General features: G+C 41.8%; 2 protein-coding genes across 3 annotated transcripts in view; one reads left to right on the plus strand and one right to left on the minus strand.

The window, feature by feature from the left end:
• malrd1 (MAM and LDL receptor class A domain containing 1) overlaps nt 1–14,530 on the minus strand; it is a 40,954-nt gene extending 26,424 nt beyond the window's left edge. Inside the window, exons 1-17 of the mRNA XM_076080875.1 lie at nt 14,368–14,530; nt 13,528–13,659; nt 13,312–13,400; nt 13,061–13,219; nt 11,349–11,445; nt 9,361–9,492; nt 8,390–8,536; nt 6,833–6,938; nt 5,912–6,279; nt 4,994–5,439; nt 3,656–3,743; nt 3,365–3,544; nt 3,091–3,247; nt 2,113–2,269; nt 1,904–2,014; nt 1,001–1,214; nt 650–897 (exon numbers count right to left, since the gene is read on the minus strand). Coding sequence (XP_075936990.1) covers nt 650–897; nt 1,001–1,214; nt 1,904–2,014; nt 2,113–2,269; nt 3,091–3,247; nt 3,365–3,544; nt 3,656–3,743; nt 4,994–5,439; nt 5,912–6,279; nt 6,833–6,938; nt 8,390–8,536; nt 9,361–9,492; nt 11,349–11,445; nt 13,061–13,219; nt 13,312–13,400; nt 13,528–13,659; nt 14,368–14,530 — 2,994 coding nt within the window. The remainder of the gene's footprint in view (nt 1–649; nt 898–1,000; nt 1,215–1,903; nt 2,015–2,112; nt 2,270–3,090; nt 3,248–3,364; nt 3,545–3,655; nt 3,744–4,993; nt 5,440–5,911; nt 6,280–6,832; nt 6,939–8,389; nt 8,537–9,360; nt 9,493–11,348; nt 11,446–13,060; nt 13,220–13,311; nt 13,401–13,527; nt 13,660–14,367) is intronic.
• Nucleotides 14,531–24,617: 10,087 nt separating this feature from the next.
• LOC142937566 (leucine-rich repeat-containing protein 14) lies at nt 24,618–27,719 on the plus strand. Of its 2 annotated transcripts, XM_076080554.1 has the most exons (4): nt 24,618–24,885; nt 24,975–25,232; nt 25,322–26,161; nt 26,795–27,719. In XM_076080554.1, the coding sequence occupies exons 2-4, from the start codon at nt 25,165–25,167 to the stop codon at nt 27,360–27,362; spliced, it is 1,476 nt and encodes a 491-aa protein (XP_075936669.1). In that variant the 5' UTR covers nt 24,618–24,885; nt 24,975–25,164; the 3' UTR covers nt 27,363–27,719. The 2 variants fall into 2 exon arrangements, with proteins under 2 accessions (XP_075936669.1, XP_075936668.1); XM_076080553.1 differs by having other exon boundaries at nt 24,618–25,232.
• Nucleotides 27,720–27,937: the final 218 nt, after the last annotated feature.

A 27,937-nucleotide genomic window follows, 5' to 3' on the forward strand; every position in this document is an offset into this window, starting at 1 on the left:
ATTATAGCCAAAGCTAGCTGTTTCCTCCTGGATTCAGTCTGTATGCGAAGCTTAGCGAACGTCTACTTCACATATTTAACAGACAGACACAGGAGCTTTATCGGTCTTCTCATAATCAAACTAAAAAAAATGTTGAATTCAGCTCTTCGTGTACATTTTCTTATGAAAGAATACATCTCTGGTGAAATGGATAGAAATTGTAAGTTGGTCAGTGTTACTTTTTGTTATTTCCTAAACTAAAATGATATTCCAAATTGCATCTATGAGGTTTACAGCTGATTGCAACACCGTTTCTGCTGCTTCTTTAGTCCGAAGAACACTTAATAACATACTGTTTAAATATATAATATGAAGCCACATGAGTGCTAATGTTTTATTACATTTTTTAGTGTGTCTTTAACTTTTTCCATCTATTCTGATGGTTATAGTTTTTTTGTATTTCACTTCTACTACTGTAGGTGGTAAACTTTTATTTGAAGCTACATAGTCGATGCAGAACTTTTGTTCTCAACGGAGCATCTGTGCAAAAATAAATTGTAAATATATTGATCATCCAGTAGTTAAACTCAAAAGTCTACAGAATGAAGTAAAAATAAGCATCTGTCTTTAATGTAGTCTTGTTGTTGCTGCACTTGGACCTCTGCCTCACCTTGCACTGTGAGCTCCTGCGGCTCAGTAAGGGTCCCGATATGCGGGCGGCGTCTCCGACTGCCTGAGGGAAGGAGCTCTCCAGGTAGAGGTAGTGGCCCGAGGGGTCTCTCAAGGTGTGGTCATTTGATGGCCCCGTGCCAACTGTGGGGGTGCCGCCCGCTTTGATCAGCCAATCAAAGTCATCCTGTCGGCACTGGCGCCAGGAACAGAGGTCAAACTCAAAGCTGCAGCGCGCACTGAAGCCCTCTGAAAGACAGCAATACAAAGTTAAATCTCTCCAGGCGATCCGTTTACCTGAAAATGTGTCTTTTGCAGGGTGTCATGAGTCAGACATGAGAGGAGGCCTCACTGCAGATGTGGGCGTCCTCGTCAGAGTTGTCCCCGCAGTGGTTGATGAAGTCACACAGGTTGTCCTGAGGGATGCAGTGGCCATTAGCGCAGGCGTACTGCTCAGGTGTACATGGCTGGTCTGAAGGAAGAGGAGGGGAGCAGTGCAGGAAGCCGACATCATCTATCACCACATCGCCCATGTAGCTGATCCCTCGCTTCGCCCTGAACACCACCTGACAGAGAACAACAAAGCGAAGATCTTAATCCAGTCTGTCATATAAACATAATCACGTGTATTTTTAGACACCCGAGTTGACGCTTAACATCACAAGACAAGGCATTGAAACATAAGAGCCGATAGCTGCTGCTGCTGCTATGAGTGATGTTATTCTGCTGTCAGTTGATGAAGCGCTCAGAGAAAAGAAGAAAAGGGCACTTGGACTCATAGCTCCTCAGTGTGAAAAGGCCATTCCTTCAGCTGCAGATTGTACCACCAGTGCAGATCTCACTATGTCCAGTCTGACAAAGGTTAACGTGCGTCAGTTAAAATGTGCAAAAGCGCTCGGTAGTTGGTCAAAGAGACGACTGGTCCAGTGCAATGACACAGGACCTCGGTCTGTGTGGTCACACTGACCTAAAATAACCTCAGCAGGCAGACACCAGGAAGGGATTGCAACTCTGATTACTGTCACACTCACAAGTCAAGACTCATTAGACTGAATTAGACTCAATCAATTCATTGATCATCAAGTCTGCGCATACAATTTAGCCTGCCATGACAGAAATTAGGCCAGTTATTGATGTGCACACACAGTAACCTCAGAGGATGTCTTTCAAACTAAATGTCAATAATCTGAAAAGCATGTCTATAGTTGTAAAAGTGATAATGACACTGAAATCATGTCTCTAATGATTTACAGACCTGGAAGTTGTTTGATAATCCCCAAAACACTTCTCCTCGTCTCCATTTGTTGCCCTGGGTACCAGTCTGAGACCAAACCTCACGAGTGACGTTTCCATACTTCAACAGCACCTGCAAATATAGTGAGAATAATAGACACGAGTTCTCTGAAGAACCCGTTACACGGATTGCAATTCTCCCGATGAATACGCTATTTTTGCTGGTCTTACTTGCAGTGATCCCACTGTGAACCCGCTCATGTGGTACCAAAACACCAGGGTGCACTGGGGCCCAGTGGAGGAGATGGGAGGTGTCTGGAGGTCCGTGGTTTGATCGTAGCCGCCGTTTGAACTGTCTGCACACATGTACCAACCCTCTGGACCGCCTCTATCAGAGGAAACACAGGAAGCACAGAACAACATCAGAATTATGTCCAACAGTGGATTTTGGGTTGGGTTTGGTTTGTTGTTCACCTGAGTGAAATTAGGTCATTGTTTTTATTTTCTTGTATACAAGTATTACTAGTAAGTAACTAGAAGTAGTAACACTACTGCTCTGAGGAAGACCTCTGGACACGAGATGTGGCTTGTCTTGGGTTAAATAAGACGCAGCTTCCCCTCTCCATTTCACTCATGACTTATCGATAGAGAGCGAGTCGAAGGTGTTGCAGGAGCAAGGAAGGAGAGTTTCAGCTAGAGGGCCTGAGGGAAGAAATGTCTGGAATCTAGTGGTCAAAGTGCCAATTTCTGCTCTAACTGGTGACTCAATAAAACATAGATAAGCCAATCAGGTCGGTCTATCCGCTATAGATGGGCCATACTCACTCAGCTCACAGTACACTTCGCTTTTAGTAAAGTAAGAAGTCATAAAGCTTTCCTTTTTTTCTACTTTTTCTTGAAATCCCATCCCTACTCTTTACTTGTCTATAGATTGGTTGAGTCTTTAGTCTACTTAGTTATCTCTTCTACAAGAGTTGTGATCATTTTGTTTATTTCTTTTCATCAACCATTATTTTCCCGCATTAGTCTTTCATCCCTTTGTCTATAAACTGTCAAACAAAAAGGTCCATTATAATGTCCAAGAATCTAAGATTGCATTTTCTAATTGCTTGTTTTATCCAACCAACTGTGTAAACTGTAGTTGCAGATACATTGATTAATAAACTTTTAAGATATTACTGTCGCATTAACAGATCTGGGGGTGCTCACAGGGTGTGGTCATTAATAGGTCGGTGGTACTGCTCTCCGTCATGAATACTCTCCCCTTGGTCAGGTGACCAGCGAAACGCGTGGATTGGGACCAAAGAGGAGTCGACGCCGTTCCAACCACAAGTATCGCCGCCTTCAAAATCGCACCGTTCCTTCACTGGAGAAAGATAAACGTGAGTAAACACAAGAAGGGAGGGGCAGGAAACATAAGACGCAGCACTGTAATTAAATCTTTCAATGTAGAAATTATGAGTGGAGGAAATAAATATTTTACCACAGTTTTCTTCATCTGAGCCATCAGAACAATCCCGCCTGAAGTCACACACTTTGCTGTTGGCAACACACTCCCCATGCGCCCCACACACGAACTCTCCATCAGGGCAGCTGTGGGGCTGGACTGTGGGGGCTGGAGTGGTCACTGCAGGGGTGGTGGTGTTTGCCGTGGGGAGCTCTCCTGGATCAAAGCACGGTTCAAAACACAAATCAACAGGTGAAATTTGAAAATAAGTAAACACAGACATTGCCCTAAAAAGTTACAATTCCCTGCTATGGCAGAATTATTTACCATCATATGGGTCGCAGTCCAGGAAGGAAAGGTCATCAATGGCAATGTCCCCATTAAAATCATCTCCCACTGTCCCTTCTATCACAATCTGACGAAAGAGAGAGAGTAAAAATAAACACAAGACAATATCCGTTAACAATTTAAGATTGGGTTGCACCAACTACTTGTTAATCCATTTCCAGTAAGCCATGCCAGTTAGCTAGCATGCATGGCATGGATATAAAAAAGGTACCACCACGGGTGGTTACTTTTGGTTTCCAATAACTTTTAAGTGTATTTTCCTGCTTCCCAGTAAGTGTTGCTATACACTGAATATAAAGTTTTTTTTAAGCAGCTTTCCAATGCAACAAACAATAAGCTAAAAGATGATTGCTTCAGAGGAGTTGTATGAACAGCCACCAGCTCTGTGGACTTTGTGCCAAGAAGTGGAACATAATTTAGAAAAATATTGAACGGAGAGACTCTGATATTAGCTTTCAAAGAAAACAGCTTGAACCTCAGAAATGAGAAAATGTTTTCTGCTGATAATGTTGTTGTAGTACATGTGCATTGCAGAATCAACAAAGAAAGCCTGTTTAATGTGTATATGAAGCACTAGTAGATTTTAGAAAGTCACATTAGCATGATTCAAGCAGCAGTGTTTCGCAAGCATGTTTTGAAATATTTTTCCAATAAGAAGCCATTTCCACTTGCTACCGTGGCAAACGGCTTTGGAAACAATTTAATTAACTTTAATGCTCCTAAGCTCATTGTTGTTTTTTTAGATGTGGTTACACTGGTCATATTAAATCTCAAATGCAAATTCAGAAGGAGTGAGTTGGTACAGTTGACTACCGGTATCTTGAAATCAAAAAATTGTCCCCTTGCGGGATTAATAAAGTAACTATCTATCTATCCACTTTGCAATGTTGTGGCAACATGCCCACTGTGGGAGCCAATGGACCAGCCGGACTCTGAATTCAATTCATCAGTGTCGCTTCTATTTTTCATTTTTACCCTTTCTGCGGTCAATTCAACTTGACTAACGGAGCTCCTGTTTTCAATGATATAAGGGAGAAAAGGCCTTTAACTGCCTGTCACGTTATACTCACTCATGAGTAATGACAGCAGAACATCCATCTTGGAGGGATCAATGTCGAGTAGAAGCTATTAAATACATCATCAGGCAAAGCTGTGGTGCACTCTTAAAAGCAGGCTCTTTACTTCAACTAGTGGTTCATTGTTGCCTGCTGGGGAGCTGTGTTTACCTGTCGCTCATGTCTGTCTTTGTTTACACAAGGGGAAGGATTGCAAATGACTGAATGCAGTTTTTAAATCAGTTTCTGGAGCATCAGTTACCTGGAAAGGCCGAGCGCTGGTGAGGAAGAGAGTCTTCCTGTGCCATAAGTTTCCTTGTGGTCCGTATCGTACCCACAGCATATGCCCACGGCCTGAAGTGGTGGTCCTGAGGTACACTCCCAAGCAGAACACATGTGAGCCGAACATGTGGTAGTGGAAGCGGAAAACACAGTGGGGGCGGGACCTGGACGCGTCCTTGCCACGCTGGTTGGTGGGTTGGAAGACTCTGCTCAGCAACACAGCGGTGTCTTTGAACCCCTGGGGGACAGATGACTCGATGTAGAGGTAGTGGCCGTGGGTGGTGCCCAGTGTGTGGTCCTTCCAGGGCCCCGTCTTAATGGTCGGAGTGGGGCCTTGGATGCGGGTCCAGTCAAACACATCTCCTCCACTCCGTTCCTGTTTCCAGCTGCATAGCCCGTGTTCAAAGTTACACTGCAGCTCTGGAGCTGTGAGACAAGACAGGAAATGAACACTGGAGCCAGAAAATATTGTACTTTTTTTCCCCACAACAGTTATTTGACAACTATAATTACAATAGCTTAAGATTTAGCACAATAAGCATATTATTTTGATAGAATTATAATGATATAATTTTTTTTAAATTATAGGATAGCATGTCATAATTTATTTTATAAAATGCCACAAATAATGAATATAGTTTGTCATATAAATGTCATAACGAAGTCATAGTACAGTATGTCAAAAAATGTCATAAAAAAGTCGTTTTATAGTCTGCCATTAAGAATGCTCATAGCACAGTGTATCAGTATATAAAATAGTTAAAATTAGCGCTACCTTGACCAGCAGTTTAGTTTTTTCATTTATTCAGTAGTCTAGACCTGTAAACAGACCTTGATGTGTAAACGATCTAAGTATTTCTTTCAACACTGAATATTTGTAACCAGGACAGACACTCACAACATCCCTCCTCGTCGGATCCATCCCCACAGTCATCCACAAGGTCACAGAGCTGCAAGTGCTCCACGCACGCCTTAGTATGCACGCAATGGAAATGTGTGTGGGCGGGGCACTCGGCCACTGCAGGGGGCGTTGAACAGTTCTTGAAGGTGATGTCGTCCAGGGCGGAGATCCCATTGAACACACCGAGGCTGATCTTAGCCAAAGCGATCTGGAAGGGCTGAGTGATGCGTCCCAGCTGTACGGTGACCTGGTTCCAACTGGTTCCCTGGTCGTATAAAGTCCTCCATATGACAGTTCTGTTTTGGACCCCCTTGATGCGAAGGTACATGTCTGCGGCCCCCACGGATATACCCGAGTTATAATGCCTGAAGGAGACGAGGTAGAGATGGAAGGTAAACATTTTACAGACAATAATATTCATTATATATGGCATTATACTTTTGAAATGATTTCCTCACACCAGATACTGTAAATCACAGATTCCTCTTGTGATGATGCATATGCTTGCAGGATATTATACATGAGGGCTTTTGATTACTATGCAGAAAGAAAATGAAATGTATAAACCTCTAGCCCCTCTCTGCCAGGAGTACCCCTCCAATCATCCAGTGGAAAAATAAAATATGTCACTTGACATAAACTTCTAGGGGCCACAAAGCCGTCAAAACATGATAGATTCGGATGTGCATCTTCTCATTGTGTTTGACTGTGAAATAAGAGATGCTGAGAGAGCAGAGCTGAGACGGGTGAAATGATGGTCGGGGGAAAGGGAAAAAGATCAAGAAAAACACAAAGGAAGAGACACAGCAAGCGGAAAAAGTCTGAAATTCCAGGTGGATCTCCATATTCTGGTTATGATAACGAGTCATGTTGAACAACTTCATAGAGTGGAGGAGGAAGCTACACTGGGATTCTCACCAGAAGGTCATGGTACACCCGGATGCAGATTGTTTGAACCAGGGTCCTCTGAGAACAGCCCTTGGATAAAGACTGCTACTGTTCTTCAATAAAAACATGAAGTGTCCTGAAATGAGTGAGACAACAATTACTATTCAAACCATATCAATGTCTACTTCATTACACACACCCCCACATTGCCGCTAACAACTTGTTCCGCCAGACGGTGAATCACCTTTGGAAAAAGCTAGAACTGTGACGGGTTCAGACAGAATATTAGACTTCAACGCCTTCGCTCATCGTTGTTGGTGCCAGACGGGTCAACTCATCCTCTCAGATACATCTCACCCTTTTAGTGCACAACAATGTCTACCGAGTATATTAAGACTCATGGGATAGACAAAACGTACCCTGTCGACTGCAGAGGACGATAGCAAGGCTCGTTTGTTAAGAGCCAGGCTGCAAATGCACAAACGGCTGCTCGGCGCAGCAGTGATGTGCAGCGGGCAATTTCATTTCACACAGCTCATCGAACCATGCTGGCTTACCCTTTTGCACACATGAAGGTGTAACCATTTACACTGCACACACACACACACACACACACGCGCTTTAGATTAAGCTCATCAGCTAGCTAACAGTTGGAGTGGTGGTTATTTCTTTGAAATCATTCTTTATATGGGAAAACAAATAATAGTCAGATTCATATGTTGACTAAATTTTGACCTAATATGTACAAGACTATACTTCATTGATCCCTGGGGGGAAATGCACATGTTATAGAGGCACAGAGACGGTTACTGTGTTTTGGCTGTGTCCACTCTGATCAATGATTCACAGTATGAGGCGGTGGTGTGCTGAAGCTGTAACTTGCAACTGCCAAGTCAAACACAGCTTGAACGCCACCACATACCTGCACATTGTTTTGAATCTTTGAACAGTCACAGTCACATTTTTTCTAAGCCTTCACACAGATGGTCTCCCTAGGATATGTGTCATTTCACAAAGCTTGAACCTCACAGAGCATCTTTTCACAACATGTTCACACAAACAAATGGTGCTGCTAAAAAAAAACCTGCATGTTATCAAGACAACTTACAACAAGATTCCTCGTTAGATCCTTAAAGCCAGCCTAACAGTTACATGATTTTTGGAAGTGTGCCTGAGTATAAAGATGTGGTGAGGCATAATATACAGTTAAATGTTGTGGAACATAAAACTGGGAAAGACAAGCATAGTATTGTGTATTGCAGTGAATGACTGGGTTTTAATATGCAGAATGGGTACAGCATATGTCGCTTTCTATTATTCAGATGGCTGAGAAAGCATTTCTCCATGAAGTGCTTATCTCCCAAAAACACACAGACGAGGGATTTTCTTTCCTTCCACAAAACCTTGATATGCTCTGTAGATGATATTATATTTTGCCGGTTATTTCTGACCAAACACCCGGACACAGTGAAATCATCTCATTGGCTCAAAACATTTCTATTCTTATTCCAGTGACTGGTGATGGCAACTTCATATCACAGATGGCAGCATTGCTGCTGAACATATGGGGTGCGTTTGTTTCTGTACCCTCAGTGCTGTTGGTAGAGTGGTCCAGAGGTGGTGGGTGGTTGTCTGAAGGCACCTCCACAGAAGAGCCCCGGACCCAGTCAAAGCCATCGCCGAGGGTGAGCTCGTACCAGCCACAAGAACCCTCCTCAAAGTCACACTCCGAGGCTGCACGAGTAGAGAGATAGAAAACGAGACTGGAAGTTCATTCTTTTGCGTGGCACTGACTCAAAGCTCCAGAAAAGATACTGTCGGACAATGTAGTGAGATTTCTATGTCAACTTCCGTTTCCCAGGTCAAGAATAAAGTGGAAATTTGTCTCGGTTTCTATACGAAAGGTACGATCTCTCGGTGACATGAAGGATCGAAATACGGCACAAAAAGAAGTGTGTCAACCGTCGTGCAACCAAAAGAGAAAGAGGATAATGCTTTTGCTTTCCCTGGTAGCTATTCCCATTTACCAAAGAGTATACATGTAAGTTCTTTGCAGTAACTATCCACAACTCTTTTTTACAATGAAAGTAGCTAGCACTAGCTCCAAAAGCAGCTAGATGACGTAATTTGCATATTGGTGACATCAAAAGGAGGGGATGGAGAGAGCCTGTGCTGTGGGTAGAAGACTGATTACTCTGAGCAGCATGAATGGGAATGAATTACAATATATATACCCATTAGAATAAATGTATTGCTTTTTCTCTGATGGTCTGAATAAGTCACTGAATGTGTTACTAGAAGTAGGCTCTGAGGAGAACTGAAAGCAATCTTTGTGACAGCGGCGCCAAGAATAATACCACTAGGAAAAACTCTAAGGAGGGAAAGTTTAAAGAAAAATTTGGAATGGGAATACAAATTTCCTTCCACAGTTTATGAACCTCTTGGTGAGATTGTTTCATCAACTATTTCAATAAACGTTTTTTTAACATCTGGATAAATCAAACGTACGGATAGGATGTGGATTATTTGAATGGGTTACTTGGCAACAAGGTTCTTACGGCAGTTGGCCTCGTCCTCTCCTCGGGGACAATCTGGGGTGAAGTCGCACACTTTGCTCTCGTCGATGCACTCCCCCCCGCCACAGGCAAACAGCGAGGGAGGGCAGACAGGTGGAGGAGGTGCGCTGCTCTCTGCAACAGGAATCAAAAATGAAAGATTAATACCATTTATATTATAGTATTCAGCAAGAGTCACTTTGATAACTGAGAGCTAACAAATCAGAAGACCCCCCCCCCCCCCCCCCCCAAAAGAGCTACAGTTGTTATCACTGACTCCTATCAAGTGATTTTATCATTAAAGAGCACTCATAATGAGTCCAGGGTGGATTAATATATGTAGATGAGCTCAGCTACATCCAGAGAAGAGCAAGTGCATTAGCTGAGTTATGGAAGATTAGACTCAACTGTGAAGTAATAAGAGAATTTCAGATATTTTGATCAATAGTACGTCCGAGGCCCCATCTCATAAATGACTGAACTCAATTTCATTCTGCTTATGAGTAGTATTGGAAACGTAAAGTCAGAAATTCTCAGTTTTTTAAATTGCCTTTGGCTGGCTATTAAAAAGAAGTCTTTAAATGGTTTCTACTTCAGTTAACTGCAGTAACTTTCTGAACTTGGGCTGACACATGCTGGCAATTATGTGTCACCAAACTGCATTTACTTATAGAAAGAATGAAAGTTGCCCCACCCGAACAGAAGCAAAGCAAAGCATCACAGAGTTGTAGGGGGTTCAAAGCAGTATTAACTGATTTGTTCTGAAAAAAAAGTGGTCAATACGTTTTTTCAAAGAACATTTTTCTGCCAGAAAAAGATGCTATATGGACACAGGCCCTCAGAGTGAGAGTGAACCGAAACAGCAAAGTTGTGAGGCAGAAACAAAAAAAATAAAAAAGGTGGAAGATGCTAAAAAGAACCGCTGCATAGAACTGAGTGGAACAGCAACGTCAGACCATAAATTCTTTGTCGATTTGTCGCCAATACACCTTCCACATAGCCATATGATCTATTGTTAAACTAAAAATATTGATTATAGCTGCCGCTTTAAGGTATAGTGACAGAGAAATGTCTCTATACATTTTCTCGACAGTGAACTTCAGTTGAAGTGAGGCTAGACGTGTTGCCAAAGACAGGAATCAACGAGGCAGCTCATTTTGGCCTTATGGACCATACTGTAGGGGAGAAACTGGAAATGTTAGGAAAACCAACTGTAGCACTCTTGCTACCAACAACAAATACGTAATCCATCCGAAATAAATCCATCTACTTTAGACAGCTTGCCGGCTGACGTTTGCTGGTCATTAATAATAGAATGAGAAAGTAGGCTCACCATATCTCAAACATCCTTGAAGAACTGTGGCGCTTGAGCTCAGACGGTTGACATCCAACCTAAACCTTTGTCATTAATTCAACATCTAGTGCTGCTCCGTCTCCACTCTGCACCCTGACCTTGATGCTCTACCAGAGAAAGACCTGACAAAGCTGAAGGCCACATGTCATAGCATAAATGACACCATCAATAAAGCTCAACTCTTGTATTACAGACAGAGAGCAGCAACATCCTATATAAGATGAATAATAGCAGCTGTAAAGATGCTATAGTTTGAGCTTGCTAATGAAATACCTGTTTATCACTAAGGCAACATGTAAAAATGATGTCCGGAGTGCTTCATCAAACTCTCCCAGCCAAGATGTTCAGCCGCATCATATTCATCACTGAGCTGCAGGCAGCGCACTACGACGGTCATAAATAAACCGTACATTGTGGCACTGACTGCCCAATGTGCAGTGCAGGGAAATGTGTAGTAAGCACTATTTTAATGATGCAGATATTCTATTATGACTCCCATCCATTGGTGTCGTCCCCCGTTATTAGTATTCAAAACAGGTTTGTGGTGGTCCGTTTACGTGTGGCGATATTTTACGAAAATGTCAAGGTCTGAACTTGTCCCGTCTATGTAGTGAGATGTTATTAATGGTAGCGGTACCAGGCACAGTCACACAGGCGGGGCTGAAGGATAGGTCATCGATGGCCAGGACCTCTGAGGCTTCGCCGTCAGCTGAAAGTTGCCCTCGAATCACCACCTGGTAGATACACAGAAAACATTCAAGAAGTCACCTCTTTTTTATTACATTAAAACACTCAGTTTGTCTTTGTGGGCCCTGACATGTGTGCACATTCAGCATGCGTGTGCTTCAGCACATTTGCATGCAGTATGTGATATACTACGTCTGCATGTGTGTGTGTCAACACCGACACTCTGAGGAAAACTAAACTACAGACTCTACAGTTATTGGACAAATTGAAATTTTGACCAGATAATTGCTCTAGACGAAAAAAAACAGCTAATCACTAAAGTCATTACAATTCATCCTGAGAAGGACATTAACTTCCATGACAATCCCCCTAATAGTTGTTTTGTACAGCTACAGGGAGACATTACCATCACCAGAGCCACAAGGCTACAGTAGATAGCTATGGACGTCGCATTTTCTCCGACTGTCACGCTGCTAATAATATCAAAGCTGCACTGATCAAAGTCCACAGAACGGCTTTATCTACACCAGCGGAGTTGTATATCCCCCGTGATTGAGTCATCACGGGGGATGGGAAAGTGCACTCTCAAATACACAATTTTCATTGGTCACACTTGTCAGCTGGTATTTGTTTCCTAAAATTGGACTGTGAGGCCATAAAAGTAATACAATTTGTAGGATGATAGCAATGACTGTGTATATATATAAATATAACTCTTGATTTAGGATTTCACAGACAGACCAGCGTTTTTATCTGATCCAGACAATGTGCCCTCAGAAAATCTTGGGTATTTCTATCCACGGAGTCACTTCGATATTGTCAATAGAAGCAGCCTTTCAAACTCTTTAATCACATCATAGATTTTCTTTGTTTCACGTTTGAGGCCAAATATACAGTATGTTTTTTATATAGTGTTTCTACAACATAATTAGAGAGCAACTGTGATACCCAGGGGGTACTTAAGCAGGTGAAAAAGCGCAGATCATTAAGCGAACTGACTGAAATTGAAATCCCCCAAAATGACTGTGGTAAACAAAAACCCAATTAACTCAGATGCCTTTAAGACAGGAAATAGCTTAATGGAGGGGAGAGCAGAGCGTGGACTTCCCTTAACCGTGTAATCAAACTGACAGATGGTGACGGCAGAGAGCAGGAGAATTGTGACACACGGACATTGTCTGAAGATGTACTGCAGGAAGGACACGCACAGCAGGACTCCAGATGGCCTCTGAAGGGTCAGCGCACCCTCACTGCACATAAACGGCTCTTGTTGTGCAGCTCATTTCTGCTGTGATGACTTTATCGGTTTCAATGAAACTTCTAGTTTATATCTCACACGGTATTTCTTAACATGCAATAAAAATATACATAAAACAGGAAATTCAATAAGGTTAAGAATGGGCGAAAAGATGTAAACTATACATCTTGGTAAAAATATTTTGATTTAAACCTGAATTAGATAATTTTTTGGCCATGTGGCGGCAGCGAATACAAGCTATAACCACACCACTGACATGTAATAACATTTTAAGGCGATCCAGAGAACTTGTTGGCTTACAGTTGCTTATTTAAACATCCAGCAAATATGGAGCAACATTAGAATTCATAAAGACTTGTGTGCTATATACAACTCTATTATAGTACATTTTGAATGTCACTGACCTGAAAACTGTGATTGCTGGAGATTGTAATCACTGTCCGCTGCCACATTTCCATCTGTGTGGAGTGTTTCCACACCTCTGTGCTCTGACCCAGCGAGTGAGTCTGAACCAGAACCCGGAGATCTCCATGCTGTGCCCCAACATGATGGTAGAAACTCATCTGTTGAATGAAAATGCACGGAAGATATCACCAGGTGTTGTTAATGTGGTTGTTGATGGTTTTGTGTGCATGAAAACAGAGGATTTTGATACCTGGCAAGTGTGACTGGGCAGGAAGACGGGACTGTTCAGGTCTGCAGTGGTTCTGTTTCCAGTGACGGGTAAAAGGGACAGGAAATGTGCTAAAGGGGAGGGAGAAGAATGGGGCAGCATGCGTGAATAAATATGAATAAAGAAGATAAAGTATAAGGTAAAGGTTGTGCGTTCAATATTTATTTTCAGTGAGTCCCATATGACAGATGCTCCTACCTGATGTGTTGTTGGTGTGGTCTTGTTTGAGTCCCGGGACCTCCGTTGTTCTGGTCCATGCAGAGAGCGTCTCTGAGCTCTGGATCAGGTCACAGAATCCCTCCTCAAAGTCACACCTCTTATATCTGGAGCCTTCAATAAATAAAAACATTTTACACTTAGCTCTTTTGTGTTTCACCCTGAAATATAGTTTGCCATGAATCTGTGATTAAGTTGTGGGTTCTACGCACAATAGAGACTCATCAACTCAGCAGAGCGCAGAAACAAAGTGGTTTCTCATTATAGGCATCTAAGTAATCTTATTTGACTTCACGGCCAAATGTGCAACAAAGGACTGCAAAGACTTAGTGATAGTATTGCATTTTAAAGTTATGCAGGTCAGATGTAAGGAAATGAACAGACGTTCTAGTATTTGCCTGGTTTCAGGCATCAAACCAAAAGCCCATTTAAAAAAATACAGTGACTTTGAGATGAGGGAACAGGAAGTTGAAAATGCTAACTTATTTCTGAGTTTCAGGACTTAATTCAGCACCACTCTATTCTTTCTCTGAACTAGGGCGCTAACTATTGCATAATTTTTTGTTCTTGCTTGTGTTCTTACTATTTTTTAGTTATTCTATGTGTGAAACACAAGTTTGTCATTTCAGCTGGAAACGGGCTTGATGGTTTTGAGTGAATTGCCATAACATTACATCGTGGGTATGTTGTATCCACCCTGCACATCTTTGTTATAGAGAGGTAGTTCACTCTCCATGTTGTCACTGACAATCCGATAAAAAAATGTTGCTAAATTATAATATTAATAATAACTGTGACACTATATTTTACTGCTTTACTCACAGTCGTCCTCGTCGCTGCCATCTCCACAGTCCTCAGTGAAGTCACACACACGGTCCTCAGGCACACACAACCCCTGGGAACAGCTAAACCGCGGCGATAAACAAGCTCCAACAGACGCCAGAGAGAAGGCCAACAGCAGCCACACCAAGGCCAGCGACGTCATCTGCCTGGTTATCGTTTGTCCTTTTAACTACAACACCTTCTCTCAACTTCAAAGTAAAGCATTGTGTTGGTAGGACATGAGGACGAACGTCAGTCGAGGTAGAGCTCTTCTTCACCGAGTACAGTTCGCTTGGATCTTGGAAGCTGTTAGCATGTTGTAAAAAGAGTCATAAATGGCTTTTATGGCTGTGACACAATATGGGTCACTTTGCTGGTTAATGTGTTCATGCTAGCAGCTCTTTGAGGCTGAAAAGCTAACACCAGCATGCTCACAGTGACGATGCTAACATGCTGCTGTATAGCTGTGTTTACCATGTAGAACATATATGTTGATGCATTTAGTAGTTTCACTCAAAACCACAAATGTCAACCTAATGGCGGCGCTTGAGATAAAGTCAGAGATAACTGAAGTCATGATTCATCCTCTGGGCTCGCTGCTAGAATGGCTAAATATCAGGTAGTAATAAGTGTGTTTGTTTCTGTGTGTATGTGAGCTGTAACCTCAACAGACTCCATGTATTTACATTCCTATCCTTGAGCACAAGGGGCTTGTAAAATAATCACTTCTAACAGCACATAATTCAAATCGGACAACTGTGTCCATTTGCACAGGAGACAACCGTGAAGAGGCTGCTGATAGCCCACTGTTTTCATCGAGATAAAATTCATTATCTCCTACTACAAGCTTGTGGACTAAACCTATAAAAGACAGGAGAGAAGAGATGAGGTTGGGAATATGAACTGCTATGAAAGGGATCATTAACTGTGTCCAGCGGGGCTCGGTCCCACTTTACAGTGAGGCATAATTTCATTTCACAGCAATCAATAAAGACGGGAGCTAAAAAACAGTGAAGCAGCAACCCAGTACAAGAGCTGGTGTAGTTCAAATGAAATTAACCTTGAGAAAAAAAGGCTCCATGAGGGACAAGGGACTAATGGAACACGGGAAAGATCATGTCTGTGTTGACCTCTATTGGCAGTGGTAGTGAGAGTTAACTGAGAGCAGATGGCAACATGTTGAAACAATGTCACATATAGTGCACAATGTGTCCTGTGGAGTCGTTTCCAAATACCTCCATCATTCACTTTGAAGAACAGGTGCCAGGACGCAACAATACATGAGATGGGGAGCAATTTGAGGGCAGGATGATGAGGACTGACAGACCAATAATCTTACTCCAGGAAGGTGCAGGAGTACAGAGTAGCGTGGTCAATCATGGTGACTCATAACTACAATTAGCAGATAAAAACAAGAGGGAGTCATTAACATCCGCCATCAATTTTCTCCGCACCATTCAACGAGCTAATTCTTCTCCTCTGCTGTTTTCTGTAGAGCGAGCCAACCAGCCAGCCGTAAATACAAACAGCATGGACACTCAGCTATTTATCTTATACATTGATGGATGGATTTTGGAACGTGATCATGTGGATGACAACGTTAACATACTGCTGCTAATGTCTGTGCACATGTCATGGCAATCAATCCAACGCACTTCTGCATGTAAAACAAAATGTGCGATGTTTTCAACGAACCTTCCCTCCACAGCTCGCCTTGTTAATTTGAGTTAATGCATTTCCTTCCTCTACAGTTTATAGATTCTTTAGAACACTTGGGATTCATTTCACCTTCATGGGGGAAATGGAGGTCCAAGCAAAGCAGCATGTTAAGTGACTAAAATAAGACAAATGCTTCATTGAAGTCCACTGGGCTGGTGTGACCAGTGCAGCCATTTGTCAAAGCCGTTAACTTATCTATTTCACACACATAGTTTTGTACATATTAAAGCAAAGATGTGATTAAATTCTGTTCCCATTTGTAACCAAACTGGTTGTCTTTGACCTCCGTTTTATTTGCCCTTCTGTTGATGTTTCATCTGAGTAATGGGAGTCAAAAAACCCCATTATCTCACAAGTGAAAAATAAAAAAAACAGAAGGATTGTGCCGAATAGAAAGCAAAGATTTAAAAAGAAATTCTGCTTTTAAACGCAGAGCTGAAATGAATCAGGTTATGCCCTGCTGTAGAACAGACACAGAAAAGCAAACAAAAACATAAATGAAATCTCAATCAAGTACACACTTTACATTCCCAGACTGTAACTGCCTTTGTTATATAACAAAAAAAATGTAGCTCCAGGAGAGAAAAAACAACAGTTACGGTGAGTTGCCTCATCATTCGTCTAATTCTGGCCCCATTCAACAGTTTAATTCGAACATATTGACACCACAGAACATTTGCGTCGCATTTTGAATGCAACCAATCGGCTTTCATGAATTGCTCAAGCTGTGGCAAAGTGCTGCACCTGCCAATCTTCCCTCCAACCTGAATCCGGTGATTCAATGCCGAGTGAAGCTGTGGTTGGATCTTAACGGCATGTACCTATAGGAGGCTCTTCACTCAGCACCTCCAATCATCACAAAGGATCCTGCAGAGTTCTGTGAGGTGAGACAAGTGTTGACAAATGAGCTGTTCAAGAGCAATGAGGCAGAAACCCCGATTGCATTAAACAGCCGACTCTCATGCATACCCATTAGCCTGATCCTTGTCCTGCCATGAGGCTGCCAGCGAGCCACCTGTCAGTATACAAGAGGCACTCTGCCGGAGTACTCATAGGAAAGCCAAACAAGGTAACTTACAGGAAGGCGATGATTGTTTTTATAGCTTGATTATGTCATCAGTTTTGCTATTCATCTGAAGCCTCTGCAGGCTACCAAATATACTTCATAACTACAACAAAGCAGCGGTGGAGGAAGTATTCAGATCCTTTCCTTAAGTAAAAGTAGCAATAACGCAATATAAAAAATACCCCTCCATTCAAAATTAGGTAAAAGTTAAGGTATCTAAAGTAAAACTACTCTTATTACAGAACTTCACCAAGTACTTTTTTTTTTAGTTTGGCCAATGTCACATCTTCACATATGGTCTGAATACACAACATATGTTTTGTATGTAAAATCTTAAAAGTAACTAAAGATGTCAAATAAACGCAGTGGAGCAAAGGTACAACATTTCCCACACTGACATGTAGTGGAGGTCAAGTATGCCGTAGCAACAAGTACCTCACATTTAAGTATACTTTATTACATTCCAGTTCCCTGCATAAACCTGCCCTTACAATAACTTACCTAATTACTAATTGACTTGTTGTGAATAACCAGATCAGTATGACAGATCCCATAAATAATGCATCAGATTATGATAAAGTATGCTGAGAGCAAAGGCTCTGTCCTTCTCTCCCTCTGGTCATTAGCGCTCAAAGCAAATCACCTGAATAATCACAGCTTGATTAATGACGCTGAAGAGAGAGAGGACATTCGTTAGACAATAGGAGAGGACAGATTTCATTGTGATGATCTAGAATGATCCCGAAGATAACAATCTGACCTGAATTAGCATTTCCCCCACTGTATAGTTCACCTTCTAAACCTTCATCACAGACATTAAACTCTCGATGTCTGCATTATCATGACACATTATTCTAGGTGAGAAATAAAAAGGACAACTCTGACACGTTTGATATTCAAGTGCTGCAACCTGTAAATTATAGGCTGTTTGTGAGAAAAAGAGAGAGAGAGAGAGAGAGAGAGAGAGAGAGAGAGAGAGAGAGAGAGAGAGAGCAGTGAAGGTGGACCTACATTTAGCTACTAAGTTCAGTTTTTTGTTTTTTTAAATTAGCAACATGATTGTTTAATTTATCTTTTGGTATTGTTGTTTTATTAAACCTCAAAATGTAACACAAACAGTCTCCGCACTGACTACAAAATGTACGGTTTCACATTTTCCACACAGGTGATAATCAGGCTGAGCACACACCTGTTATATTGCTCACTCTGCAATTTGTAGTGTATGCGCTATCAATTTGGGTAAAGTTGGGCTAACTTAGCCCTGTTCGCTCTGCCGAGCAAGTCCAATTTTACCGTGTTGTCCTGCCGCTGTCATGTTTGGTAATCCTCCCCAAAAATGCTTGAGCAGCCCGTTATTGACCAGGCAGGTATAGGCTACCATCCCTTCAAATGTGTGAACTGGAAGATAATCCACAGCGTTCACGGTGACCGCATTCATATCTTCTTCTGACAACTAGTGCGCTAGGCAAAAGCCAATCAGATCGCAGAGGTGAAACAGGCCGCAATCAGCTTTGGGGCATGTGCGTTTTTGTTTCCCCACACTCGAGGCACTTAACAGTGAGCGTGGAACTGGAGAACCAGAGCCATATAAAGAGAGCGTTGCATCAACAGAAGTTAAAAATGCTTGATTGTCACGTGATTCGCGTAGACTTCAGATGATTCTAGGTGCTACTACATTCTTCTCCTTGAAGAAATTATGTATATTGAGAGACATTGGAGACCATTGATGATGATACACATATTGCGTAATTGTCTTTTAATTGCAGTAATTTTAATTGCAGCCATAAAAGAAAAGATGTCTCAAACTCTTCTGTGCATATGTTGTTGTTGTTTTCACGGCCTAGAGATACTGTTTTGCACAATTATCCAAAGTTAATGAGCCACCTTGAACTGAATAGATCAGAAGAAAACTGAATGCGACTGTATTTTTTGGCGTTGCTGGACCTTGAATTTCAAGTAGCTTTCCTCAAGGTCTCAGAAAAGCTCAATCATAGCATATTCTTAAAATGCAGCATTTTATGTCTCTGGTTTTTATGCTTTATTAGTATTTATAGAGACTCGTACTGGAGACGCCACAGCTCATGTTCAGTACCCCAAATATCAAAGCCACAAGGGCACCATACGCACATATTTTTAATACATTTTATGTTTGTTTACATTTTGACATATTCTATATGTCAGTTTTGTTGGTAGAAAACCACGACATGATTCAATGTGTTGCAAATGTATGATTTACAACATTTGTATTGCTATAACTGGGTATCACACTACCTCTGTTTGTATCACTGTTAGCACAGAGAAAGTGTGGCAATAGACTTCAATGCTCCTCACCCAGAACACAGTTTCGACACGATATGTCAAAATGTCTCGGCACCACTAGATGTGTCTTTGCTCCACTGATTTGGATGATTTGGGTGATGCACTCTACTCAGCCAGAGAGTTCAAAAGGTTCTCCTTATGTGTGAAGTTCATGGGTCCAGGTTCAAGGAGTTTCCGACCGATCGTGGCGGGGACAGTGCTTCCTCTCCTGAATACTCTGGATGTGCCCCGACAGGAGGAGTTGCTTTTAACTTGTCAAAGTCGATATATCACTTTTGTTACCGGCTCAATTCAAGTGCACCGCTTACCAAGATGAAACACGTGGACAGCACTAACATGAGGTTGACAAATTACTCATTTTACGTGATGAGATTTTGCACTGTTAAGACATAAATACAATGGATATTCGAATAATCATCAATCAGTTGTACAAGTTTTCAGCTTTCCGAATAAAAAAAATAAAAATAAAAAAACTTTTTGGAGCCTGTTAAGATTTCCACCTGGTTGAGAACAGAAAACCACAGTTCCTAGGATAACAATTTTCCTTTTGACTCAAAGTTAAAGATATTCATGAGGACACATGAATCAACTTATTTTGGTTGCCTAAACTCTCTGCCAGATTCCTTTGCCCAGTTTCCTGTATCATACAAAGTCCTCGGTCCTCAGCCACACCACATCCAAAGAAATATTGCCATGTTAACCTCATCCAGTCGCACACATTGCCAGATAATGTCTCATAGGTGTCAAATATCCTGCCTTTTGCAAGGGAAGAGAATATGGGGAAGAGAGAATTTGCAGAAATGGCTGATAAGACTGTTTTTTTGAATTACATAGCAATGTATTACTCCTTTATTCGTATGTTTTTTTATTTATTCATTGAGAAACCATTATCTTTAAGGAAAATCCTTTTATCCTTTTTGTGGGGGTTTTCAGTTCTCTAAGGAAAATATATAGCCACTCTTCTGTTTCCCCTTTACTCTCTTCTCTTTACCATTATGAAAAAATCAATGCATCTTGAAAGCCAGAAGCCCATTAGTAGATGTTTTAGGGGTGATAATGCCTTGTGATTTACTGGAATGGATTGCTGCAGGGATGATATGTTTTAGTTGGCCAACCAGGAAGTTAGCATCGCCATGGTTCCATCCACAAAAAGCCAATTTTGCCAGATTTTGGATTATTGCAGAAATTAAGCTCTGTGGCAATCAAACGTTAATGATACTTATACATTTTGTTCAACAACATAATCTTCATAGATGAAGACCACTTTTATCATTTTCTTTATCGTAAATGCAATCGGCAGAAGTAAAAAGCTAACGTTAGGCTATAAACAAACTACACCACGGTCGCATGACTTCAACGTCACCAACACTAAACTAAAGGCGAACTAGTGTTCAACATGATGACATTTTGTAGTCCCATTAAGCCACAAACCGCCTTTTTTAGGACACATAAAGGCTTTAAAATTCGTGAGGTTATTTACTGATGTATTTTATATCGGATTATTTCAGGCATTTAACCAAAAACCCATTGAATTTGAGAAGAGGGAACAGAAAGTGCAAAAATGCTAACTCATTTATCAAAAAAATGTATGTAGGTATATATAAAAAGAGAATAACACCAATGCAACAATTTCTTGTGGTTGCATGAGATGTGAAGACAAGTTTTCAATATACTCTGCATGCATGTTAGTTTATTAAAAGAGAGGTGTAGAACTATTATTGCTTGTATGCGTTGCTTTCATTTCATTACTTTCATCTTTTTTTAGAAAGGTGCAACAGCCAGTTAATCAGTGAGTGAGACGCATTAATTCTGTTTGGAAACAGAAAGGTTAATCTACTTGCTCCCCAGAACCATTAGCACTGTTATTTCTGAGGACAAACTGAAAATGGCATTTTTCCAAAGACTGCAAGTGAAATATTACACACAGATAACACCTGAAAATAAAAGGCACAAAGTCATTTAAAGGAAGTGGAGAGCTAGTGCACTGCAGTTGGTCTGCTGCTGAAAAACGGAACATCTCTACGTATAATATATTTGTCTGTAAGACATTCAGTATTGTCCATTTTAAATGCTTTGTGTGAACTTTGCCATGCTGTAAGGCTTCAGGTAAAGATTACATCTTGTACGACCCACAAGCATGCTGAACCAGCATACTGTGTGCATGTGTGATGGAAATATTGGGGGCTGGGGAGGTGACGAAGCATCCTTGTAAAATGCTAATTTAACTGCAAAATGTATAAGAGGACAGGTTTAAACTGACACTTACATGACAGGGGGAATATCATGAGAGTGTTGGCTGCACAACACATCTAGGAAATAGATTTTTTTTTCTGTGAATAATCAGCAGCCCAGGCACCGCAATTATCTCTGAGCAGAGAATGTCAGTCAGGTGAACGTGAGTTTTAACAGGAATGAATAAATCTGATTCTGGCTGGTTGGAAAAAGGGGATTAAGGTACAGTATTGGATCCCTAAGTATGGATATTGCTATTTGAGGATTAAAAGACTGTAGGAAGAATTGTATGTTGAATTAAATTTGACGAGATTAGCAATAAAAGCTGCAAGGATCAGCATATCTTGAGCCAGCTAAAATTTTTGTCACCCAATGTAAAACCGTGTGAAACATCACAATAACAGACAAAGGTGTTTTCTCTCTTCCTTGTTTTGTTGAACAAGTGCCCGAGGCTTCAACTCTGCCAGTCTGTTGAGCATATGGTGTTTATTTTACCAGTATAATAAATCAGTTTGGTCTCAATTCAAAATATGCTTAATTCTGGCAGATCGGCCCTATACGAAGGGAGGAAAGCAACCCCAAAACTTGTTTGGTTGTGTTTAATAAGCTGCGCATATAACACTCTACATATGTGAAAATAACAAGGCAGACATACATAACAGATTTTGAATAGAAGGGAACTAAAATTGAGGACTGAATCTGAGAAGAGAAGCCGAAGCATTTTTCACAAAGGACATTTTGTCACATCACGCTCCTCCGTTCTCATTCCCAGGGCATCAAATAAAGACGCTTTGAAACGCCCCATGGCGTCTGATAACAGCGCACAAGGCACCATTCAGCGTCTGTATGAGATGTACCGGGTTTTCAAGTAACTACAATGTAAACCCATTGGTGTCAGTATTTGATGCTCAGTTAAAAATGCTCCGGTGACGTTTGCTTATATTACATTGTCTATGTTTTACTTATTTTAAGCCCAAGCATGATGTTCTTCCTAACCTTACTAAGTGATTTTGTTGCCTAAATTGAATTTGGAAAACAACAACAATAGATAGTGATGTCAAGTAAAACCAAGGTGATAAACACAACGAGAACCGTGACATCATGAGAAAACAGAGGTACAGAAATCTGCTGCTTACATTTTCATAAGGTGCTATATAATGATGGAGGTGGTAATAAACTGCTTCATATCAAAGGCAGAAGTAATGAGATGGTCAAAGATCCCTGCAGGTCATCTGAAGAGATTTCAGCAATAAATTAAGTAAAAGCATGTTTATTTGTGTTGTGTGTGTGTGTGTGTGTGTGTGTGTGTGTGTGGCCCCTTAATAGCAGTGTTTACCTGCGCCCTCTGTGAAATTAGTCCTTCAGCCTCTCTAAATAAATAAAGTGATTACGTTCACAAACAAAGCATCAATTACAACTAAGAAATAAATCCAAATCCTGAGTGAGTAGCAACAAATTTGAGTTCCACGCATGACATAAATCCACTTATTAACTTAGTATTCATCATCATAATCACAATCAGCCTCAACAGTTCCAAACAAAAGGCCTTCTCAAGTCAGGTCATGAGCAAGGATGAAATATAATCCCTTCTGAGCCAATAGCTGCTTGGAATATATGATTAATAATTATTTAAGTAACAGCTAACAATAACTTACTAATGATTCAAAAAAGGATTGTTACCATTTTCATACACGGATAAATAAACCCAAGGATGAATAGGAATGTAAATGTTCTGTTAGGGGATGTAGAATTGTTGCTGTGAGGCAGAGCACAGTCAGCGTGCATGAACCTCTAGCGCCATCTAGTGATTAATCCATGTAGGCTTCTTTTAGGAGTCAGTGAGCACAAACCAAATGTTGTTTTTGTAAAATAACCTACTTATTGTTCCTCACAGCTCTTCTGCAGACTTTACTTTTAAAGCTTATTTCACCAGGATAATCACTCAGTATCGATAATTTGCAGGGAGTCATGTGAACATAACAAATAACACAACTAGAAAATGCATTTCCTGCAGAAAATGGGTTGGAATGCTGAAAGCTGTAATGAATCACCAAAAAATGGCTGAAAACACAGAAATGGGAGACTACCTGTCTGAAAAATGTTGAAGGCTAAAAGCATTAAACTGCACTGCTGAAAATGTAAATCCAAAACATTTTTTGATTCAAAATTGAATTGAATCAACTTTAAAAAATGTAATTGAATCAACTAAAAAAATTATAAAAATGTAATTAAATCAACTGAATCGAAAGAAAATGAATTGAATCGACTTAAAAAAAAATTTAATTAGTTAAAAAAGTTAAATTGAATCAACTAAAAAATTGTAAAAAAATGTACACAAATTTCGAAATCATAATTGAATCAGACAAACTTAAAACAGATTAAAAAATGAAAAAATAAACACTCCTCGCACTTCGGCAGCAGCAGCTTCTTGAGTAGTAATTTGTCGAGTTCGCAAACGTTGTGTTCCAGCGTTTAATATTTCACCAACGAAATGTTTTCTAGTTTATTGCTGTTAGATATCAGATTATGTTACTAATTCTTTTTTGAGGCTTTACAAGACCGCCTCATATTACTGCCATAAAGTTGCCCTTAGCTACTATATTTAAAATAAAACTGTTTAGTCAGATGCAGTGCAGTGATTTACTTTCATCATGTTGGTTATTTGCTGGTGTGTCAGCCACTATACAATGTTTGCATGCCAACAAAGCTGACAGCAGAAACTAAGTAAACTGGCCTGATTTCAGAGTCTGGAATCAAAATGTACTCACATAAATAAACTATTTTTTCAGACATAACCTGACACCTAAACACGTGTACCACACACACACACATGTGGACAGGGGACCGTCTAATTTCTACAGTCACGCCTCGCTCGTGCGTGCTACGTCACTGACGTGCGTCAGGAGGAGTGTAAACACTCCTCGCGCTTCAGCAGCAGCAGCAGCAGCAGCTTCTTCAGTAGTAATTTGTCGAGTTCGCAAACGTTGTGTTCCAGCGTTTAATATTTCACCAGCGAAATGTTTTCTAGTTTATTGCTGTTAGATATCAGATGATGTTATAAATTCTTTTTTGGGGGCTTTACAAGACCGCCTCAAATTACTGCCATAAAGTTGCTCTTAGCTAGTTCCAGCTAGCTAACGTTAGCTCTCAGACTTGTGCAGTCTGCTTCCTTTTGCAACCGAGTAAGACGCAGCATTGTTTCGGCTGCTCTATTTTTTTTATGCTAAAAGCTCACGGTTCTCTGTGATGAAATGGTGCTTTCCTTGGTCAGCCTTTGTGCCAGGGAGGTGGTGAGGGACCACAGCTCGTCACCGTACTGGCTGAGGTGGGTGCCCAGGGAGCTGTACAGACCGCTGCTGGAGGCCTCTTTCACCGGCTGCAGACCGCTGGCTGTGGGTGAGCTGGTGCAGAGGTGGCCTGAACGCACATTGCGTGTCGGCAGAAGCAGGAAACAAGGCCAAATGGGGCCAAATCGACTCTGCGTCCAGGCCCTGTTACTTGCAGTTGTCCGAGGAATGTCAGACCAAAGGTAAGATAAGTTATTATTCCAGCTACAGTGTTTTTGGATCATGATATTTTATCTGTGAGAGGCATTTAAGACCCATCCCTCTGTCCTAGGTGTGCCCTGCAAGTACTGGATCTCTGTGGACTGCAAGGAGATGAAGGAGGGATGGGAGACCCCATGGGAGGCTGGTCTCTGACTGTAGCGCTCTGCACCATGGTCGTTCAGTCCAGAGCTCGAGCACAGAGGGCTCAGCGGGAGAGGAAAAGGTTATCAGCTCTGGAGAGGGAAAAAGACGTGAAGAGAGAGAGGGGACAGTGGAAGAGGGGAAGGGAAACAAACGGCGATGGGGCAGGCCCAGATAATGAGGAGCCGGAGGGAAACGACAGAGAGAAGATGGGCTCATGTGGGACTCTGGGTGAAGAGGAGCTGATTACAGGTGTGAGAAGGAGGATGGAGGTAGAGAGGAGAAGAGAGACTGCAGTTCCAGGGTCAGGAGGCGGTAGAAAGGAGACCGAAGATGTAAGCAGTGATGTGTTGGTGCATGTGAGAGCTGATCTTTTTGTAAACGCTCGCTCTTGGGAGCGTGTTCGCGGGGCTCTAAGCGCATCGGGGCCCCTTAAGCTTCAGTGCAGATACCTACGCGTGGAAGAGATTTCAGTGTCCAGCATCAGGACCATGCTAGGCCTCCTGCCTCGCCAGGGTCTCCTGGGCATCGATGTCCGCTACAGCAGCCTCGGGGTGGCCGGCTTGGCTGAGCTGCTGCCTCTGCTCTCCACCTTCCCCGCCCTGAACTCTCTCCGCCTGCACTACTGTAACTTGGATTTTCGCAGAGACCAACCCGGCCAAGAAGAGGCCCTGGGGGACTTGTCTCAGGGTCTGACCCGGCTACAAGAACTGCGGTGCCTCAGCCTCACTGCGCTGCGCTTGCCTGGGCAACTCCGTGTGCTGCTTAGGTATGGCCTGATTCTCCCAGTATGCACGCCGTCCTGTAACTTTGTACCAACAGGCTGAGCCTAGTAAATCCCACTGTCACACACACAAATTTGTTTTAGATTTGTCCAACCTTAGAGTAGGTTACGGAAAGGAAATGTACCAATCTCTAATGGACAATTCTACTATTTGGTGTACAATTTATTGGAAATGGCAATAAATAGCTATCTCTAATCCTGCAAATTTAAGCTTTGCAGGTTTTATTTTATAGTAAGTTTAATATTTAAGATTGTTGTGCAATAAAACAAGAAATTTGAAGACACTACCTTTCAATTTTAGAACATTTTGATGGGAATTTCCTTCAATCTTTATAGCCGGTATTCATTTATTTTTAAAGGATTGAGCAGTTGATCGAGAGACAAATCATCGGATTGATCCATCATGAAAATAACAAGTCGCAGCCTTCATCAAATCTAAATTGCCTTTTATTTTTTTTTGTTGGATACTTATTTTAATCTCTAGTTTAAAGCAAATCTGCCCGAAGTAACAGTCATAGTTAGAATGATGAGATTAAAAACAGAAAACAAACAATTAGGCCTCTAAATTGAATATTTGAATTGAATGATGAATATTATTTAAATGTTCTTTCTCTACAGCTCACTGCCTCGGCCTCTGGAGATACTGGAGCTGCCGTATTTGAGCCTGAGCCCAGCCGACCTCGCCTATCTGTCCTGCAGCCACCATGCTTCCACACTGCAGCAGCTGGATCTGAGTGAGAACCGTCTGGACGAAAACACCCTGACATCTATCCGCCGCCTCCTCTCCCAGGCTTCCGGCGGCCTGCAGCACCTCTCTCTCAGTGGCTGTGGCCTCACCGACGGCCTGCTGGGACTCTTGCTGCCCTCGCTGGGAGGCTGCAGGGCCCTCAAGAGCTTGGCGTTGGCCCTGAACCCTCTCTCCATCGCCGGCCTCATGGACCTGGTGAGGATGGCCGTGAGAATGCCCTCTCTCCGTCAGTTGCTGTACCCCAACCCCCTGGAGGACTACCAGCCGGGCCTCCCTGACCTGCCCTCCAGTGCGCAGCTCTTAGACTGGCCGCTGGATGAAGCCACAGACATCAACATTACCAGCAGCCAGCTCAACAGGGTGCGCATAGAGAGCGGGCGGTCCGACCTCTTTCTGACGTGCGACCTGCTCAATTATGATAAAGACTTGGTGGACTAGAGCAGAGGTGAAAGGAACCATCACAGACCAGCCTAATGTACATACACCTCACAATCGAATGTGTCCTCTAGGGTTTCGAGAACGGGCCATTTTTTATATTTGTTTACAAGACAAAAGGACAAAATCCTTCGTCGAGACAGTAATATGCTTCAATGAAATGATGCTAAACTACTTTAATGAGTTAATTTGTTGACTGTATAAGTTATTTTGTACCCAAAATTGCTTTATATTCACGTCAACACGATAAATATAAATTATAAATCACCAATTATCAGGAAATAATGTATCAAATTACCATTGTACCACATGATGCATTTACATACTGCCAGTCACAGAATAAATCCGTCATAAAGCAAAGTTTTACGAGTTATTTAATGGTGCAATATATTTAACATTCTTCAAACTAACATGTTATATGGCTCATCAGGTGTGAGTGTTGCAGACTAAGAGGCATCATCTGTAGTACTCTACAGCTGCTGTTGAATGAAATACAGCGAGGTGAGGCCTTCACCCATCCTCCTCTGAGTACATGTGAAAGGGACAAAGAGTGACCCGAGGTAACGGCAAGGAGAGGG

The sequence above is a fragment of the Anarhichas minor genome, unplaced genomic scaffold (assembly GCF_050575085.1).
Source record: "Anarhichas minor isolate MPS153535 unplaced genomic scaffold, ASM5057508v1 ptg000074l, whole genome shotgun sequence".
NCBI lineage: Eukaryota > Metazoa > Chordata > Actinopteri > Perciformes > Anarhichadidae > Anarhichas > Anarhichas minor.